This window comes from Oncorhynchus gorbuscha, linkage group LG11 (assembly GCF_021184085.1).
Source record: "Oncorhynchus gorbuscha isolate QuinsamMale2020 ecotype Even-year linkage group LG11, OgorEven_v1.0, whole genome shotgun sequence".
Taxonomy (NCBI): Eukaryota; Metazoa; Chordata; class Actinopteri; order Salmoniformes; family Salmonidae; genus Oncorhynchus; species Oncorhynchus gorbuscha.
This window is the reverse complement of record NC_060183.1, coordinates 70178555-70195951: the sequence shown is the minus strand read 5'-3', so window position 1 is coordinate 70195951 and position 17397 is coordinate 70178555. Positions and strand designations below refer to the sequence as shown.

The 17397-nt window shown below is 43.8% G+C and overlaps 2 protein-coding genes across 14 annotated transcripts in view; both read right to left on the bottom strand.

Moving 5' to 3' along the window:
• The window catches only part of LOC123989345 (calcium/calmodulin-dependent protein kinase type II subunit beta), a 93145-nt gene extending 90109 nt beyond the window's left edge, over window positions 1-3036 (bottom strand). For all 13 annotated transcript variants that reach the window (XM_046290289.1, XM_046290283.1, XM_046290285.1 and 10 more), the window contains exon 1: window positions 2734-3036. In XM_046290289.1, coding sequence (XP_046146245.1) covers window positions 2734-2795 — 62 coding nt within the window. In that variant the 5' untranslated portion in view covers window positions 2796-3036. The remainder of the gene's footprint in view (window positions 1-2733) is intronic.
• Window positions 3037-9086: 6050 nt separating this feature from the next.
• nudcd3 (NudC domain containing 3) lies at window positions 9087-17269 on the bottom strand. The gene is made up of 6 exons (XM_046290281.1): window positions 16893-17269; window positions 13697-14040; window positions 13288-13420; window positions 12932-13075; window positions 12651-12839; window positions 9087-9766 (listed from the first exon to the last, which is right to left on the bottom strand). Exons 1-6 carry the CDS (start codon window positions 17088-17090, stop codon window positions 9656-9658), a joined length of 1119 nt encoding a protein of 372 aa, XP_046146237.1. The 5' UTR covers window positions 17091-17269; the 3' UTR covers window positions 9087-9655.
• Between the last annotated feature and the right edge of the window lie 128 nt (window positions 17270-17397).

Here is a 17397-nt window from a genome sequence, read left to right as displayed (position 1 = left end):
AGGCAGAACAGTTGAAACTGGAGCAGCAGCACAGTCAGGTGGACTGGGGACAGCAAGGAGCCATCATGTCAGGTAGTCCTGGGGCACGGTCCTAGGGCTCAGGTCCTCCGAGAGAGAGAAAGAAAGAGAGAATTAGAGAGAGCATATGTGGGGTGGCCAGTCCTCTTCTGGCTGTGCCGGGTGGAGATTATAACAGAACGTGGCCAAGATGTTCAAATGTTCATGAATGACCAGCATGGTTGAATAATAGTAAGGCAGAACAGTTGAAACTGGAGCAGGAGCATGGCCAGGTGGACTGGGGACAGCAAGGAGTCCTCATGTCAGGTAGTCCTGGGACATGGTCCTAGGGCCCAGGCCAGTTGAAACTGGAGCAGCAGCATGGCCAGGTGGACTGGGGAAGCAAGGAGTCATCATGTCAGTCCTGGGGCATGGTTCTAGGGCTCAGGTCCTGTAGAGAACGCACACTTAGATTTACACAGGACACCGAATAGGACAGGAGGCTCCAGATAAACACACCCTAGGACACATAAACTACCAGCATAAATACTGGAGGCTGAGACAGGAGGGGTCACACTGTGGCCCCATCCGAGGACACCCCCGGACAGGGCCAAACAGGAAGGATATAACCCCACCCACTTTGCCAAAGCACAGCCCCCACACCACTAGAGGGAAATCTACAACCACCAACTTACCATCCTGAGACAAGGCCGAGTATAGCCCACAAAGATCTCCGACACGGTACAACCCAAAGGGGGGAAACCCAGACAGGCCGACCACAACAGTGAATCAACCCACCCAGGTGACGCACCCCCCAGGGACCAGAACACACAGCAGTGGAAAAAGGGGAACCGGCCAGGCAGAGACATTGTCCAGAGCCTTTCCGTTCACCTTAATACACTCAATCATATGACCCACTGAAGAGATGAGTCTTCAGTAAAGACTTAAAGGTTGAGACCACTGACAGACCGTTCCATAAAAATGGAGCTCTATAGGAGAAAGCCCTGCCTCCAGCTGTTTGCTTAGAAATTCTAGGGACAATTAGGAGGCCTGCGTCTTGTGACCGTAGCGTACGTATAGGTATGTACGGCAGGACCAAATCAGAGAGGTAGGTAGGAGCAAGCCCATGTAATGCTTTGTAGGTTAGCAGTAAAACCTTGAAATCAGCCCTTGCTTTGACAGGAAGCCAGTGTAGAGAGGCTAGCACTGGAGTAATATGATCAAATTTTTTGTTCTCAGGATTCTAGCAGCCGTATTTAGCACTAACTGAAGTTTATTTAGTGCTTTATCCGGGTACAGGCATTGCAGTCTAACCTAGAAGTGACAAAAGCATGGATTAATTTTTCTGCATCATTTTTGGACAGAAAGTTTTGATTTTTCAATGTTCGTAGATGGAAAAAAGCTGTCCTCGAAATGGTCTTCTGCCACCACAGCATGGCGATTGTCTCTAGCTAATCACACAGGCCAAAACACACACAGCATGGCGATTGTCTCTGGCTAATCACACAGGCCAAACACACACAGCATGGCGATTGTCTCTGGCTAATCACACAGGCCAGAACACACACAGCATGGCGATTGTCTCTGGCTAATCACATAGGCCAGAACACACACAGCATGGCGATTGTCTCTGGCTAATCACACAGGCCAGAACACACACAGCATGGTGATTGTCTCTGGCTAATCACACAGGCCAGAACACACACAGCCTGGTGATTGTCTCTGGCTAATCACACAGGCCAGAACACACACAGCATGGCGATTGTCTCTGGCTAATCACACAGGCCAGAACACACACAGCATGGCGATTGTCTCTGGCTAATCACACAGGCCAGAACACACACGCACGCCAGTGAACCTGCAGTTACATATACAAATGAACTACACGCTGTGCCATAAAGGTCCAGACCTCTTAGTATAGAACTCCTAGAACTCCTAGTATTAGGGACTACACTTTATGGTAATATGTGCAGCAAATGTTTGGATTCAATAATGGTACCATCTCTACAGTTCTGTTTGCATAAGGATGTATTCTGATCTATAAAATATGTTTCTCCTCCTGACAGAGAATGAGGAGAATACTCCCCCCTACCCAGTCCCATCCAGCACAGCCTGACACACCTATACTGCTATGTGGTAGAATTTCTCTCTCTCTCTCTCTCTCTCTCTCTCTCTCTCTCTCTCTCTCTCTCTCTCTCTCTCTCTCTCTCTCTCTCTCACCCCTCTCTCACACCCTCTCTCTCTCTCACCCCCTCTCTCATACACAGTCACACACACACAGTCACACACACACACACCTATCTTTTCATCCTCTTTCAAGACCCAAATGACAAAACATCCCATGCTGCTCTGATCTCTGACAGCTCAAATTGGCACACTTCCTCTCTCTTCAGACTGTTACATCATGTCCCCAGTCCCCACTGATGCTGTTATTGCAGACTATGCAGCAAGCAGATCAAATGTAGGCTAGCCTGTCTTTAATATTCAAGTTTATATATTGTATTGTCATGTCGAGGCTGCACTTCAAAACAGAGTGAAAACGTGCGTTTTGTTTAGCTGTGTTGCTGCGAACGTAACAGATCATCAGAGATTAGCTCTGACCCCATTCCGCTGCGCTGCCGCTCCAACAACCCATACACATCTGCAGACATGCAACTATGCAAATCAACCATAGAATAACAGGATGAGGATACAATGATGGTGCCACCATAAAGCAATAATGCAGAAACGCCTTACTTTCCGAGTTCTTCATATAGTTGGAAATCGTCCGTAAAACGTGTACAGGTAGTCACTGCCATCTTCCGTTTATTCGCGGGGTTTGTGCGCCCAAAATAAATCCGTCTTCAAGTGAATTTATATTGGATGTATCCGTATAGTAGCCTAGTTATTCTATGAAAAAAAATGCCGCGGTGTAATGCGTTTTCTGTCCAGAGAGCACTAGGAACCAGGCCTCAAGATATGTAGGCTATTCGAGTGGAGGAGAGGCAGTGGTGCTTCTCTCTCTCTCTCTGAACGTGTGTCGTTCAATCGCCGTTCACTCCGTTTCTGCACCAGCGAGCGCGCTGTAAATTCAACACATCATTTTCCCACCACCAGGGGGAATTGCAACGGCTCGACAACACCTGGCACATCAGAATCAGATATGTTCTTTACAGGCTTTGGCATCATCACCAATCATGTGTAGCATCTGGAACACCTATAGCCTAAAGGCAATACAATTGATGGAGGTATTTTTTTTAGGTCTACCCAAATAAAATGGACTATGTTTTAGTGTGTTGAAACTGTTAGACAGGTAAATAAACTGTAAACTGTTATACTTTGATTATCGTATTTTTTCAATGACCCGACATACCAATTCAAATCAAAGTTTGGTCCATGGTAGGCAACATCAGTGCTTGAGGTGGGCCGGTGCTCAACGCAGTACCGCAAAATGTTTCCTGCGATAACTGGCCACTCTTGTAAGATAGAATTGACTCTAACGCATGACGAATAAAAACTCCTAAATATACAATTTCAGTCCACTTGAAGAACTGGGCAACTTAAAGCACCAGTGTAACTGACCTGGATGTAACCTTGACCCAGAAAATATAAAAAACTATCGGCCTATATCGAATCTTCCATTCCTCTCAAAGATTTTAGAGAAGGCTGTTGCGCAGCAACTCACTGCCTTCCTGAAGACAAACAATGTATACGAAATGCTTCAGTCTGGTTTTAGACCCCATCATAGCACTGAGACGGCACTTGTGAAGGTGGTAAATGACATTTTGATGGCATCGGACCGAGGCTCTGCATCTGTCCTCGTGCTCCTAGACCTTAGTGCTGCTTTTGATACCATCGATCACCACATTCTTTTGGAGAGATTGGAAACCCAAATTGGTCTACACGGACATGTTCTGGCCTGGTTTAGGTCTTATCTGTCGGAAAGATATCAGTTTGTCTCTGTGAATGGTTTGTCCTCTGACAAATCAACTGTACATTTCGGTGTTCCTCAAGGTTCTGTTTTAGGACCACTATTGTTTTCACTATATATTTTACCTCTTGGGGATGTTATTCGAAAACATAATGTAAACTTTCACTGCTATGCGGATGACACACAGCTGTACATTTCAATGAAACATGGTGAAGCACCAAAATTGCCCTCGCTAAAGCATGTGTTTCAGACATAAGGAAGTGGATGGCTGCAAACTTTCTACTATTAAACTCGGACAAAACAGAGATGCTTGTTCTAGGTCCCAAGAAACAAAGAGATCTTCTGTTGAATCTGACAATTAATCTTAATGGTTGTACAGTCGTCTCAAATAAAACTGTGAAGGACCTCGGCGTTACTCTGGACCCTGATCTCTCTTTTGAAGAACATATCAAGACCATTTCGAGGACAGCTTTTTTCCATCTACGTAACATTGCAAAAATCAGAAACTTTCTGTCCAAAAATGATGCAGAAAAATTAATCCATGCTTTTGTCACTTCTAGGTTAGACTACTGCAATGCTCTATTTTCCGGCTACCCGGATAAAGCACTAAATAAACTTCAGTTAGTGCTAAATACGGCTGCTAGAATCCTGACTAGAACCAAAAAAAAAAAATTGATCATATTACTCCAGTGCTAGCCTCTCTACACTGGCTTCCTGTCAAAGCAAGGGCTGATTTCAAGGTTTTACTGCTAACCTACAAAGCATTACATGGGCTTGCTCCTACCTACCTCTCTGATTTGGTCCTGCCGTACATACCTATACGTACGCTACGGTCACAAGACGCAGGCCTCCTAATTGTCCCTAGAATTTCTAAGCAAACAGCTGGAGGCAGGGCTTTCTCCTATAGAGCTCCATTTTTATGGAACGGTCTGCCTACCCATGTCAGAGACGCAAACTCGGTCTCAACCTTTAAGTCTTTACTGAAGACTCATCTCTTCAGTGGGTCATATGATTGAGTGTAGTCTGGCCCAGGAGTGGGAAGGTGAACGGAAAGGCTCTGGAGCAACGAACCGCCCTTGCTGTCTCTGCCTGGCCGGTTCCCCTTTTTCCACTGGGATTCTCTGCCTCTAACCCTGTTACGGGGGCTGAGTCACTGGCTTGCTGGGGCTCTCTCGTGCCGTCCCTGGGGGGGATGCGTCACCTGGGTGGGTTGATTCACTGTTGTGGTCGGCCTGTCTGGGTTCCCCCCCCCCCCCCTTGGGTTGTACCGTGTCGGAGATCTTTGTGGGCTATACTCGGCCTTGTCTCAGGATGGTAAGTTGGTGGTTGAAGATTTCCCTCTAGTGGTGTGGGGGCTGTGCTTTGGCAAAGTGGGTGGGGTTATATCCTTCCTGTTTGGCCCTGTCCGGGGGTGTCCTCGGATGGGGCCACAGTGTCTCCTGACCCCTCCTGTCTCAGCCTCCAGTATTTATGCTGCAGTAGTTTGTGTCGGGGGGCTAGGGTCAGTTTGTTTATCTGGAGTACTTCTCCTGTCCTATTCGGTGTCCTGTGTAAATCTAAGTGTGCGTTCTCTAATTCTCTCCTTCTCTCTTTCTTTCTCTCTCTCGGAGGACCTGAGCCCTAGAACCATGCCCCAGGACTACCTGACATGATGACTCCTTGCTGTCCCCAGTCCACCTGGCCATGCTGCTGCTCCAGTTTCAACTGGCCTGGGCCCTAGGACCATGTCCCAGGACTACCTGACATGAGGACTCCTTGCTGTCCCCAGTCCACCTGGCCATGCTCCTGCTCCAGTTTCAACTGTTCTGCCTTACTATTATTCAACCATGCTGGTCATTTATGAACATTTGAACATCTTGGCCACGTTCTGTTATAATCTCCACCCGGCACAGCCAGAAGAGGACTGGCCACCCCACATATGCTCTCTCTAATTCTCTCTTTCTTTCTCTCTCTCGGAGGACCTGAGCCCTAGGACCGTGCCCCAGGACTACCTGACATGATGGCTCCTTGCTGTCCCCAGTCCACCTGACTGTGCTGCTGCTCCAGTTTCAACTGTTCTGCCTTATTATTATTTGACCATGCTGGTCATTTATGAACATTTGAACATCTTGGTCATGTTCTGTTATAATCTCTACCCGGCACAGCCAGAAGAGGACTGGCCACCCCACATAGCCCGGTTCCTCTCTAGGTTTCTTCCTAGGTTTTGGCCTTTCTAGGGAGTTTTTCCTAGCCACCGTGCTTTTACACCTGCATTGTTTGCTGTTTGGGGTTTTAGGCTGGGTTTCTGTACAGCACTTTGAGATATCAGCTGATGTACGAAGGGCTATATAAATAAATTTGATTTGATTTGATTTGATTTGAACTGACCTGGCATGGAAGAGAGATATGGAGTCATAGGCTGCTACTGCTATTGTCTCTATTCTTGGATTGTTCTTCTGCACTGATATCACGAATAACTCTATTCTTAGGAGCAAAGCTTCTACACTTCAGACCTGAGAAAAACAATCATTTTGATCTTCAAAGAATTGTATGTGACTGTATTCATCTTTAAAGAATGATCTGTGTCTGTATTCATCTTTAAAGAATTGTCTGTGACTGTATTCATCTTTAAAGATGTGTCTGTGACTGTATTAATCTTTAAAGAATTGGCTGTGACTGTATTAATTTTTTAATAATTGTCTGTGACTGTATGGATATATAAAGAATTGTCTGTGACTGTATTCATCTTTAAATAATTGTCTGTGACTGTATGGATATATAAATAATTGTATGTGACTGTATTCATCTTTAAAGAATTGTCTGTGACTGTATTCATCTTTAAAGAATTGTCTGTGACTGTATTAATCTTTAAAGATGTGTCTGTGACTGTATTAATCTTTAAAGAATTGTCTGTGACTGTATTAATCTTTAAATAATTGTCTGTGACTGTATGGATCTATAAAGAATTGTCTGTGACTGTATTCCTCTTTAAAGAATTGTCTGTGACTGTATCAATCTTTAAAGAATTGTCTGTGACTGTATTCATCTTTAAATAATTGTCTGTGACTGTATTCATATTTAAAGATGTGTCTGTGACTGTATTAATCTTTAAAGAATTGTCTGTACACTGTATTAATCTTTAAAGAATTGTCTGTGACTGTATGGATCTATAAAGAATTGTCTGTGACTGTATTCATCTTTAAAGAATTGTCTGTGACTGTATTAATCTTTAAAGAATTGTCTGTGACTGTATTAATCTTTACAGAATTGTCTGTGACTGTATTAATCTTTAAATAATTGTCTGTGACTGTATGGATCTATAAAGAATTGTCTGTGACTGTATTAATCTTTAAAGAATTGTCTGTGACTGTATTCACCTTTAAAGAATTGTCTGTGACTGTATTCATCTTTAACAAATTGTCTGTGACTGTATTCATCTTTAAAGAATTGTCTGTGACTGTATTCATCTTTAAAGAATTGTCTGTGACTGTATTCACCTTTAAAGAATTGTCTGTGACTGTATTCATCTTTAAAGAATTGTCTGTGACTGTATTCACCTTTAAAGAATTGTCTGTGACTGTATTCATCTTTAAAGAATTGTCTGTGACTGTATTCATCTTTAAAGAATTGTCTGTGACTGTATTCATCTTTAAAGAATTGTCTGTGACTGTATTCATCTTTAACAAATTGTCTGTGACTGTATTCACCTTTAAAGAATTGTCTGTGACTGTATTCATCTTTAAAGAATTGTCTGTGACTGTATTCATCTTTAAAGAATTGTCTGTGACTGTATTCATCTTTAACAAATTGTCTGTGACTGTATGCACCAATTTGTAAGTCGCTCTGGATAAGAGCGTCTGCTAAATGACTTAAATGTAAAATGTAATGTAAATGTATGGATCTATAAAGAATTGTCTGGGACTGTATGGATCTATAAAGAATTGTCTGTGACTGTATGGATCTATAAAGAATTGTCTGTGACTGTATGGATCTATAAAGAATTGTCTGGGACTGTATGGATCTATAAAGAATTGTCTGTGACTGTATGGATCTATAAAGAACTCTCTGTGGCTGTATTGATATTTGAAGAAATATCTGTGACTCAGTGGAGGCTGCTTGGGGGAGGACAGCTCATAATAATGTCTGAAACTAAGTGAATGGAATGGTATTACACCATGTGTTTAATGTATCATTGTACCATTCCACTAATTCCATTCCAGCCATTACCAGGAGCACATTCTCCACAAGTAAGGTGCTGCCAACCTCCTGTGTTGTGACTGTATTAATCTTAAAAAGAACTGTCTGTGACTGTATTAATCTTTAAAGAACTGTCTGTGACTGTATTAATCTTTAAAGAACGATCTGTGACTATTCATCTCTAAATAACTGTGACTGTATTAATCTTTAAAGAACTATCTGTGACTATTCATCACTAAAGAACGGTCTGTGATTGTATTAATCTTTAAAGAACGGGCTGTCGGTGTCTATGTCTATGTGTCTATGCTGAGCATCTGACCAGCTGTAGATATATTAGTTCTGATATCCATATTTTATCTTATTCGTCTGATACTGCCCTTCTCAGACCAAGAAGGAATATTATACTGCACTCAGGAGAATCAGAGATCTTTTTATAGCACCCTCCTTTGACACTACTGTTAAATGTCAGGTCTGTCACCAGGCACCTCTGTAGATCTACAGGGACCCAGAGACATATAGAGATCTCTCCTTAGCAGTAACCCATTTAGCATGGACATTGCCATTGAGGGCTTTCACCATTTTAAACTAGACTTCTTCAAATGTTTTTGTCTAGTTTATAAATGTATTTCAGCTATATCATCGCCATCTAATGGCCACAATAAATAAATTACCAGATTTGGTTCAAGACTCCAGCACTGCAAGTGGTGGTAAATCAACAATATTATCTTTACACTTTTCTCCAAAAATCAAAAGAAAATAGACTACTTGAAAGTGGATATTGCCTCAATGTGGGTGCTTTGGTGTGTTTAGACCCCAGGAATAGAAGCTGCTGCCTTTGCAGGATGGAAAAGGGATTCCTAATAAACACAACAAAAATGGCACTTCCCATTCTGCCGCAGACGCCATAATGGCAGATACAATGTTGAGAACTCTTTGCATCTCTATGGCAAGGACGCATAGGTTAATGCCGCTCCACAGCCCACAGCCCACACAGACACATCAGTGCAGGTTTTATTTAACTTCATTTATTTCAGGCACACAGTACTGACACACCTCAGTAAAATGGCAGGGAGGTATTTAGCCAAACAATATCAGTCAACTACATGTAAAACACCACAGACATCTGGACCTGGAAGTTGCCCCTCCACTTCAATGGTGAAGGTTAGGATATGGAGAGGGTCATCTGATCCTAGACCTGTGTCTGTACAGCTATCTCCTAGGTCCAGGTGTGTTCAGTGGGAAAACAGACATTTAAACAGGTATGTTCAGGGTCATGTTCATTAGGGCCCAAAATGGAAAGGGTTTAAAAAACATTTTGCAATGGAAAGCGTAAATGGGCATTCAGGGAGTGCAGGAAGTTCCTCACAGTTTGTATTTTTTCTTCTGTTTGGTCCCTAATGAACACAACCTGGGTATGTCACATCAGTCAGAACACAGTAACAAAGCTCATCTCCCTCCTATTCAATGATCACTCAGAAAAAGAAAGAAAAATCTTAAAATACCAGGCAGTTTCTACTGATAAATCTGCTAACCCTCCTCAGTCTCTCAACCCCAATCCCCAAGATTGTGTGTTCACATCTGTACCGCGCTGGAGGGGATGTCGAACATGGAGGGATCAAACTGTTGTCCTTTAAAGGGAGAGCCCTCAGCATCCCACCCCTTCTTCAGCATGTCATGCACCTTCTACATGAGGAGAGAGAGAGAGAACTTGTGAGAATGGAATGCCCACATTCATACAGTGCATTCGGAAAGTTTTCAGACCCCTTGACTTGTTCCACATTTTGCTATGTTACAACCTTATTCTAAAATTGATTAAATCGTTATCCACCCTCATCAATCTACATGAAAAACTGAAAAAATACATTCACATAAGTATTGAGACCCTTTACTCAGTACTTTATTGAAGCACCTTTGGCAGCGATTACAGCATCAAGTCTTCTTGGGTATGATGCTACAAGCTTGGCACACCTGTATATGGGTAGTTTCTCCCATTTTTCTCTGCAGATCCTCTCAAGCTCTGTCAGGTTGGAGGGGGAGCGTTGCTGAACAGCTGTTTTCAGTTCTCTCCAGAGATGTTCGATCGGGTTCAAGGCAGAGCTCTGGCTGGGCCACTCAAGGACATTCAGAGACTTGTCCCAAAGCCACTCCTGCGTTGTCTTGGCTGTGTGCTTAGGGCCATTGTCCTGTTGGAAGGTGAACCTTCACCCCAGTCTGAGGTCCTGAGAGCTCTGGAGCAGGTTTTCATCAAGGATCTCTCTGTACTTTTCTCCATTCATCTTTGCCTTGATCCTAACTACTCTCCCAGTTGCTGCAGTTCAAAAACATCCCCGCAGCATGATGCTGCCACCATCATTCTTCACCATAGGGATGGTGCCAGGTTTCCTCCAGACGTGACACTTGGCATTCCAGCTAAATAATTACATCTTGGTTTCCCAGACCAGAATATCTTGTTTCTCATGGTCTGAGAGTCCTTCGGGTGCCTTTTGGCAAACTCCAAGCGGGCTGTCATATGACTTTCACTGAGGAGTGGCTTCTGTCTGGCCATTACCATAAAGCCCTGATTGGTGGAGTGCTGTATAGATCATTGTCCTTCTCGAAGGCTTCTCGATCGCCACAGAGGAACTCTGGAGCTCTGTCAGAGTGACCATCAGGTTCTTGGTCATCTCCCTGACCAGGGCTCTTTTCAACCATTTGCTCAGTTTGGCCAGGTGGCCAACTCTAGGAAGAGTCTTGGTGCTTCCAAACATCTTCCATTTAAGAATTATGGAGGCCACTGTGTTCTTAGGGACCTTCAATGCTGCAGAAATATTGTGTGTAGATTGATGAGGGGAAAAAACAATTTAATCAATTTTAGAACAAGGCTGTAACATAACAAAATGTGGAAAAGGTCAAAGGGTCGGAATACTTTCAGAATGCACTGTACATACAATACAAATACAGAGCTGCACAATTGGACTCAACATAGTCCAGCCACAAATTCCTCCACATGTCCCTAAAGTTGAAGTCGGAAGTTTACATACATTTGAACTCAGTTTGCACAATTCCTGACATTTAATCCTAGTAAATACCCTGTTTTAGGTCAGTTAGGATCACCACTATATTTTAAGAATGTGAAATTTCAGAATAATAGTAGAGAGAATGATTTATTTCAGCTTTCATTTCTTTCATCACATTCCCAGTGGGTCAGAAGTTCACACACTCAATTAGTATTCGGTAGCATTGCCTTTAAATTGTTTAACCTGGGCTTCCCACAATAAGTTGGGTGAATTTTGGCCCATTCCTCATGACAGAGCTGGTGTAACTGAGTCAAGTTTGTAGGCCTCCTTGCTCACACACACATTTTCAGTTCTGCCCACAAATTTTCTATAGGATTGAAGTCACGGCTTTGTAATGGCCACTCCAATACCTTGACTTTGTTGTCCTTAAGCCATTTTGGATGTATGCTTTGGGTCATTGTCCATTTGGAAAACCCATTTGCAACCAAGCTTTAACTTCCTGACTGATGTCTTGAGATGTTGCTTCAATAAATCCACATAATTTTCCTTCCTCGTGATGCCATCTATTTTGTGAAGTGCACCAGTACCTCCTGCAGAAAAGCACCCCCACAACATGATGCTGCCACCCCCGTGCTTCACGGTTGGGGTGGTGTTCTTCGCTTGCAAGCCTCACCCTTTTTCCTCCAAACATAACGATGGTGATTATGGCCAAACAGTTCCATTTTTGTTTCACCAGACCAGAGGACATTTCTCCAAAAAGTATGATCTTTGTCCCCATGTGCAGTTGCAAACCGTAGACTGTCTTTTTATGTCGGTTTTGGAGCCGTGGCTTCTTCCTTGCTTGCTGAGCAGTCTTTCAGGTTATGTCGATATAGGACTCGTTTTACTGTGGATATAGATACGTTTGTACCTGTTTCCTCCAGCATCTTCACAAGGTCCTTTGCTGTTGTTCTGGGATTGATTTGCACTTTTCACACAAAAGTGCGTTTATCTCTAGGAGACAGAACGTTTGTTTGTACAGGTGAACGTGGTACCTTCAGGCATTTGGAAATTGCTCCCAAAGACGAAGCGGACTTGTGGAGGTCTACAATTTTTTTTCCTGATGTCTTGGCTGATTTCTTTAGATTTTCCCATGATGTCAAGCAAAGAGGCACTGGGTTTGAAGATAGGCCTTGAAATACATCCACAGGTACACCTCCAATTGACTCAAATGATGTCAATTAGCCTATCAGAAGCTTCTAAAGCCATGACATCATTTTCTGGAATTTTCCAAGCTGTTTAAAAGCACAGTCAATTTAGTGTATGTAAACTTCTGACCCACTGGAATTGTGATACAGTGAATTATAAGTGAAATAATCTTGTGTCATGCACCAAGTAGATGTCCTAACCGACTTGCCAAAACTAGTTTGTTAACAAGAAATTTGTGGAGTGTTTGAAAAACAAGTTTTAATGACTCCAACCTAAGTGCATGTAAACTTCTGATTTCAACTGTATACCCTTCTCAACATCATGAGGCTTAGGTTAGTTTGATGGTAGTGTTTACGTGTTTACGTGTGTGTGTGTGCTCTCACCATCTCGTGGCTCTGGGGCTTGCCCTGTAGTTTCTGGTGGTAGTCGAAGGTGAGTCTGTCCAGCACGGCATGCTCCTCCTCATCCACCGTGGCCATGGAGCGCTCTCTGTTGATCTGGTTCACATCAATCTCCTTCTCCCCTTTCAACACAGCACTCCACCAGACCTCCCCACTCTTACTGAGAGACAACTACAGGGAGAGGGAGGAAGGCTGTGTCAGTGAGTGAGTGTGTCTAGATAAATGTGTAGGTGTGTGTGTGTGTGTGTGTGTGTGTCACTCACCACCACACAACATCCAGGCTCCAGGCTCCATAGTGAGTTCTCAGTGTTGATCTTATGTGTGAGCTCTCCTTCCATCAGGACCGTCTCTCCTGCCTCCTCCTTCAAACACACACGCACACTGCCCGGCTGCATGTTCACACACACCTGGCATGGACACACAAAGATAAGTTAAAGCATGAGTACTTCACAAACATTACATGGTACAACCCCAGGAGAAATGTTAAACTCGAGAATAAACTGGCCACAGAAAACTCATCACATCATAATAATTCAAACAGGCATTTATAAACATTAAGGATTTGCTTTTAAAAGGTTGAAATATGTAGAAAGAGGAGCACTGTGGTGGCCATGTTCACCTGCCTGCCCTTGACTACGGTCTTGGGAACGTGGACCCGGACCTCAACGTCGGTGTAGTCCTGAGACCAGCTGTAGGTGTCCCTCACCGCCCCATTGTAACTATCTGGACTGGCCTGTTGCACCACCTGACCACTGACACACACACACAGTGGAAGAAGCACTCGATACAAGGGTTGGTATTAGAGTGGGTTTTAGAGTTGCCACTAAGGAGATTCTACTAAATTCAAAACTGCCAACATGTATTTGTAAAGCATTTCAGCAAATATGTAAATGTCCCATCTATAAAAGGTTTTAACAGTTGTGGACCTGTTTTGTGTAACTTTGTGGACCATTTTCTAAAGCATTGAAAAAGCTCAGAGAAAGAACCAGTCATACTGGCATGGCCAAGAGAGTCAGTACAATACTAACTCTGTAGATGCTGAACAGGCTGCTGCATGGTCTCCATGTGATGATTGCTGGGCCCCACTGCTGCAATGGGGCTGTGGAATAGAGTCTGGAGCTTGGCTGGAAGAGGCTTGACTGGAGGAGGTAGTGCACGAGGCTGCATTGGGCTCTCCAGAAGCTGAGTCAGAGCTCTCTCTCTGGGCATCAGGCTCTGTCTTCTCCCCCCTCGGCTCCTCTGGCTGCTCAGTGGCCTGCAACTCCAGCTCCTGCACCGCGGGGGGCACCATCCTGGCCTCCTGTCTCTGCTGCAGCTCCCTCTGTTGCCTCTCTCTGTCCTGCTCAGCCACATGCTCAAACAGACGGAAGGACTGTGGAGAATAACATAGGCATGACGAGCTAAGTCCATAATCAACCCAATAATCACTTTTTGTGCACCTCAAAGGTAGTCTGCTAGATGGCATCATCATAGAAAAGGGGACGACATCACAACTTATAACCAAATCAGCCTAACATCTCTTCCCATACGTGTTTAGACGAAAGGAGAGATGCCAACAATGGTTGACAGATTAGGTCACTGTTAACCTGTCATAGCAGGCGTAAAAGAAAATGCATGAGCAGAGTTCCCACATCTGCTGAATCCCTGAAAAACGGATACATCCAACTACATTAAGGGTGGGTCATATGCCACATTCAAAACAACTGTAGCAATCATACCCAAAAACCATCCGGTCACGCAGTGCGCCTGACCTCCAGGGCCCACACCCCTAACTAATTTCCCGCAATTCTACACATTTTACCATGCCATGATAATGATACCTGAGTGAGAGTGACTAACAAAATCAATGGGTCCCCCTGGAGGTCAGGGCCCTGGGCACATGCCCTGCGTGACAGGTCGGTATTTGGCAATGATTACTAGAAGTTTAGATAGCTGGCTAGACTAATTTACCAATCTAAAAATGTTTAGCTGACATGGCTAATAGAGTGACAAAGTGACCGACATAATGAGAAAAATTGTTGATACACAACCAAAATTCAAACTTGCACCTTATGAATTCTACTATTCTAATTCTCAACAGTAAGTTGAGATCAAGACTAAGTTCAATAAGCGCGGTTGCTTATTCCTGGAGCAGGCCCTTGTTCAAGTCCACTTGACTCAGAATTCCTAGTCGGAAACTCAGGCATCTTTCTAAAGTTCTGACCTGAAGATCACGTCATGATTTTTACCTCGTTTTTTCAGAGTTCCCTGTTGTCTTGAAAGCACCATCTGTTGATAAATCGACCCGTTGTTTATGCTGATGTCATACTACTGAGTGTACGTTTAAAAATTACGTCTATATTGAGCAGAGGTCTATGGATAGGATGGACACATTACATTTTTAGCAATGCTTTTTTTACTGATAAAAACTAGATCATTGTATCCGCAGTGGAGCCCAGTTTCATAATATTACCATATTTTTTTATTTCACCTTTATTTAACCAGGTAGGCTAGTTGAGAACAAGTTCTCATTTACAACTGCGACCTGGCCAAGATAAAGCATAGCAGTGGGAACAGACAGCAACACAGAGTTACACATGGAGAAAACAATTAACAAGTCAATAACACAATAGGAAAAAAAAGAAAAAAAGGGTCTATATACATTGTGTGCAAAAGGCATGAGGAGGTAGGCGAATAATTACAATTTTGCAGATTAACACTGGAGTGATAAATGATCAGATGGTCATGTACAGGTAGAGATACTGGTGTGCAAAAGAGCAGAAAAGTAAATAAATATAAACAGTATGGGGATGAGGTAGGTAAATTGGGTGGGCTATTTACCGATGGACTATGTACAGCTGCAGCGATCGGTTAGCTGCTCAGATAGCAGATGTTTGAAGTTGGTGAGGGAGATAAAAGTCTCCAACTTCAGCGATTTTTGCAATTAGTTCCAGTCACAAGCAGCAGAGAACTAGAACAAAAGGCGGCCAAATGAGGTGTTGGCTTTAGGGATGATCAGTGAGATACACCTGCTGGCGCGCGTACTACGGGTGGGTGTTGCCATCGTGACCAGTGAACTGAGATAAGGCGGAGTTTTACCTAAAATGGACTTGTAGATGACCTGGAGCCAGTGGGTCTGGCGACGAATATGTAGCGAGGGCCAGCTGACTAGAGCATACAGGTCGCAGTGGTGGGTGGTATAAGGTGCTTTAGTAACAAAACGGATGGCAGTGTGATAGACTGCATCCAGTTTGCTGAGTAGAGTATTGGAAGCTATTTTGGAGATGACATCGCCGAAGTCGAGGATCGGTAGGATAGGCAGTTTTACTAGGGTAAGTTTGGCGGCGTGAGTGAAGGAGGCTTTGCTGCGGAATAGAAAGCCGACTCTAGATTTGATTTTAGATTGGAGATGTTTGATACGAGTCTGGAAGGAGAGTTTACAGTCTAGCCAGATACCTAGGTACTTATAGATGTCCACATATTCTAGGTCGGAACCATCCAGGGTGGTGATGCTAGTCGGGCGTGCAGGTGCAGGCAGCGAACGGTTGAAGAGCATGCATTTGGTTTTACTAGCGTTTAAGAGCAGTTGGAGGCCACGGAAGGAGAGTTGTATGGCATTGAAGCTCATTTGGAGGTTAGATAGCACAGTGTCCAAGGACGGGCCGGAAGTATACAGAATGGTGTCTGCGTAGAGGTGGATCAGGGAATCGCGCGCAGCAAGAACAACATCATTGATATATACAGAGAAAAGAGTCGGCCTGAGAATTGAACCCTGTGGCACCCCCATAGAGACTGCCAGAGGACCGGACAGCATGCCCTCCGATTTGACACACTGAACTCTGTCTGCAAAGTAATTGGTGAACCAGGCAAGGCAGTCATTAGAAAAACCGAGGCTACTGAGTCTGCCGATAAGAATCGAAAGCTTTGGCCAGGTCGATGAAGACGGCTGCACAGTATTGTCTTTTATCGATGGCGGTTATGATATCGTTTAATACCTTCAGCGTGGCTGAGGTGCACCCGTGACCGGCTCGGAAACCAGATTGCACAGCTGGTTGCTGTAGTTTTGAAGTAATCACGAAAAAACAGGCCTTGTTATACGGCATTTTCACCCTGCCAGCTCCAATTAGTTCTATTGAGCACCATGGTACCAACTAACTTCCGTACATTCTAGGGGGCAAAATGGCTAGCCTAATCGGCTAACACAGCTACAGCTAGCTACAGTAGTAAGTAAGCTACATGTGCTACCTTCAGGACCATTTTCTCGGCCACCCCTGGAGGAAAGCCCATACGGTCGTTGGGGGTTGACAGCAGACGGTAAAAGTCTGTCTTGCGGTACAGGAAGCCGAAGTAGACCTGAAGGAAATTCTGGATGTTTCCAACATGCTGCAAGATTCCAAGCAAAGCGTTGTCGTACAACTCTGTCATTTCCATGGGCGACGCCATTGTAGATTTTAAACTTTCTGCGTAATTTGTCAAACTGTTGAAACTTGACGCAAAATACTATTGTATTGTAATAAATGTATCTTTATCGCAAAAATGTTCAGTTGTCCGTTGAGTTTGAGATTGTGCTCCCAAGCTAGCTGGATAGCTATTTTGATTTTTAGGTACGAACTGAAAATTGTCCCCAAGGTAACACCACCACCCGCAAAATAAGGTTCCTATGTGAAAACACTGTTTTCTAATACAATACATTGTGATGAATATAATGCATCCATATCAATATATATATAATCAATAACAAAGTGTAATT

What these genes read in the sequence shown, in the direction of transcription:
- nudcd3 (XM_046290281.1), bottom strand. Translation starts at nt 17,090, where the DNA reads ATGGCGTCGCCCATGGAAATGACAGAGTTGTACGACAACGCTTTGCTT. An exon ending in CCGAGAAAATGGTCCTGAAG is followed by an intron (nt 14,041 to 16,892) that starts GTAGCACATGTA and finishes TATTCTCCACAG; the next exon opens with TCCTTCCGTCTGTTTGAGCA. An exon ending in CCGTAGTCAAGGGCAGGCAG is followed by an intron (nt 13,076 to 13,287) that starts GTGAACATGGCC and finishes TGTCCATGCCAG; the next exon opens with GTGTGTGTGAACATGCAGCC.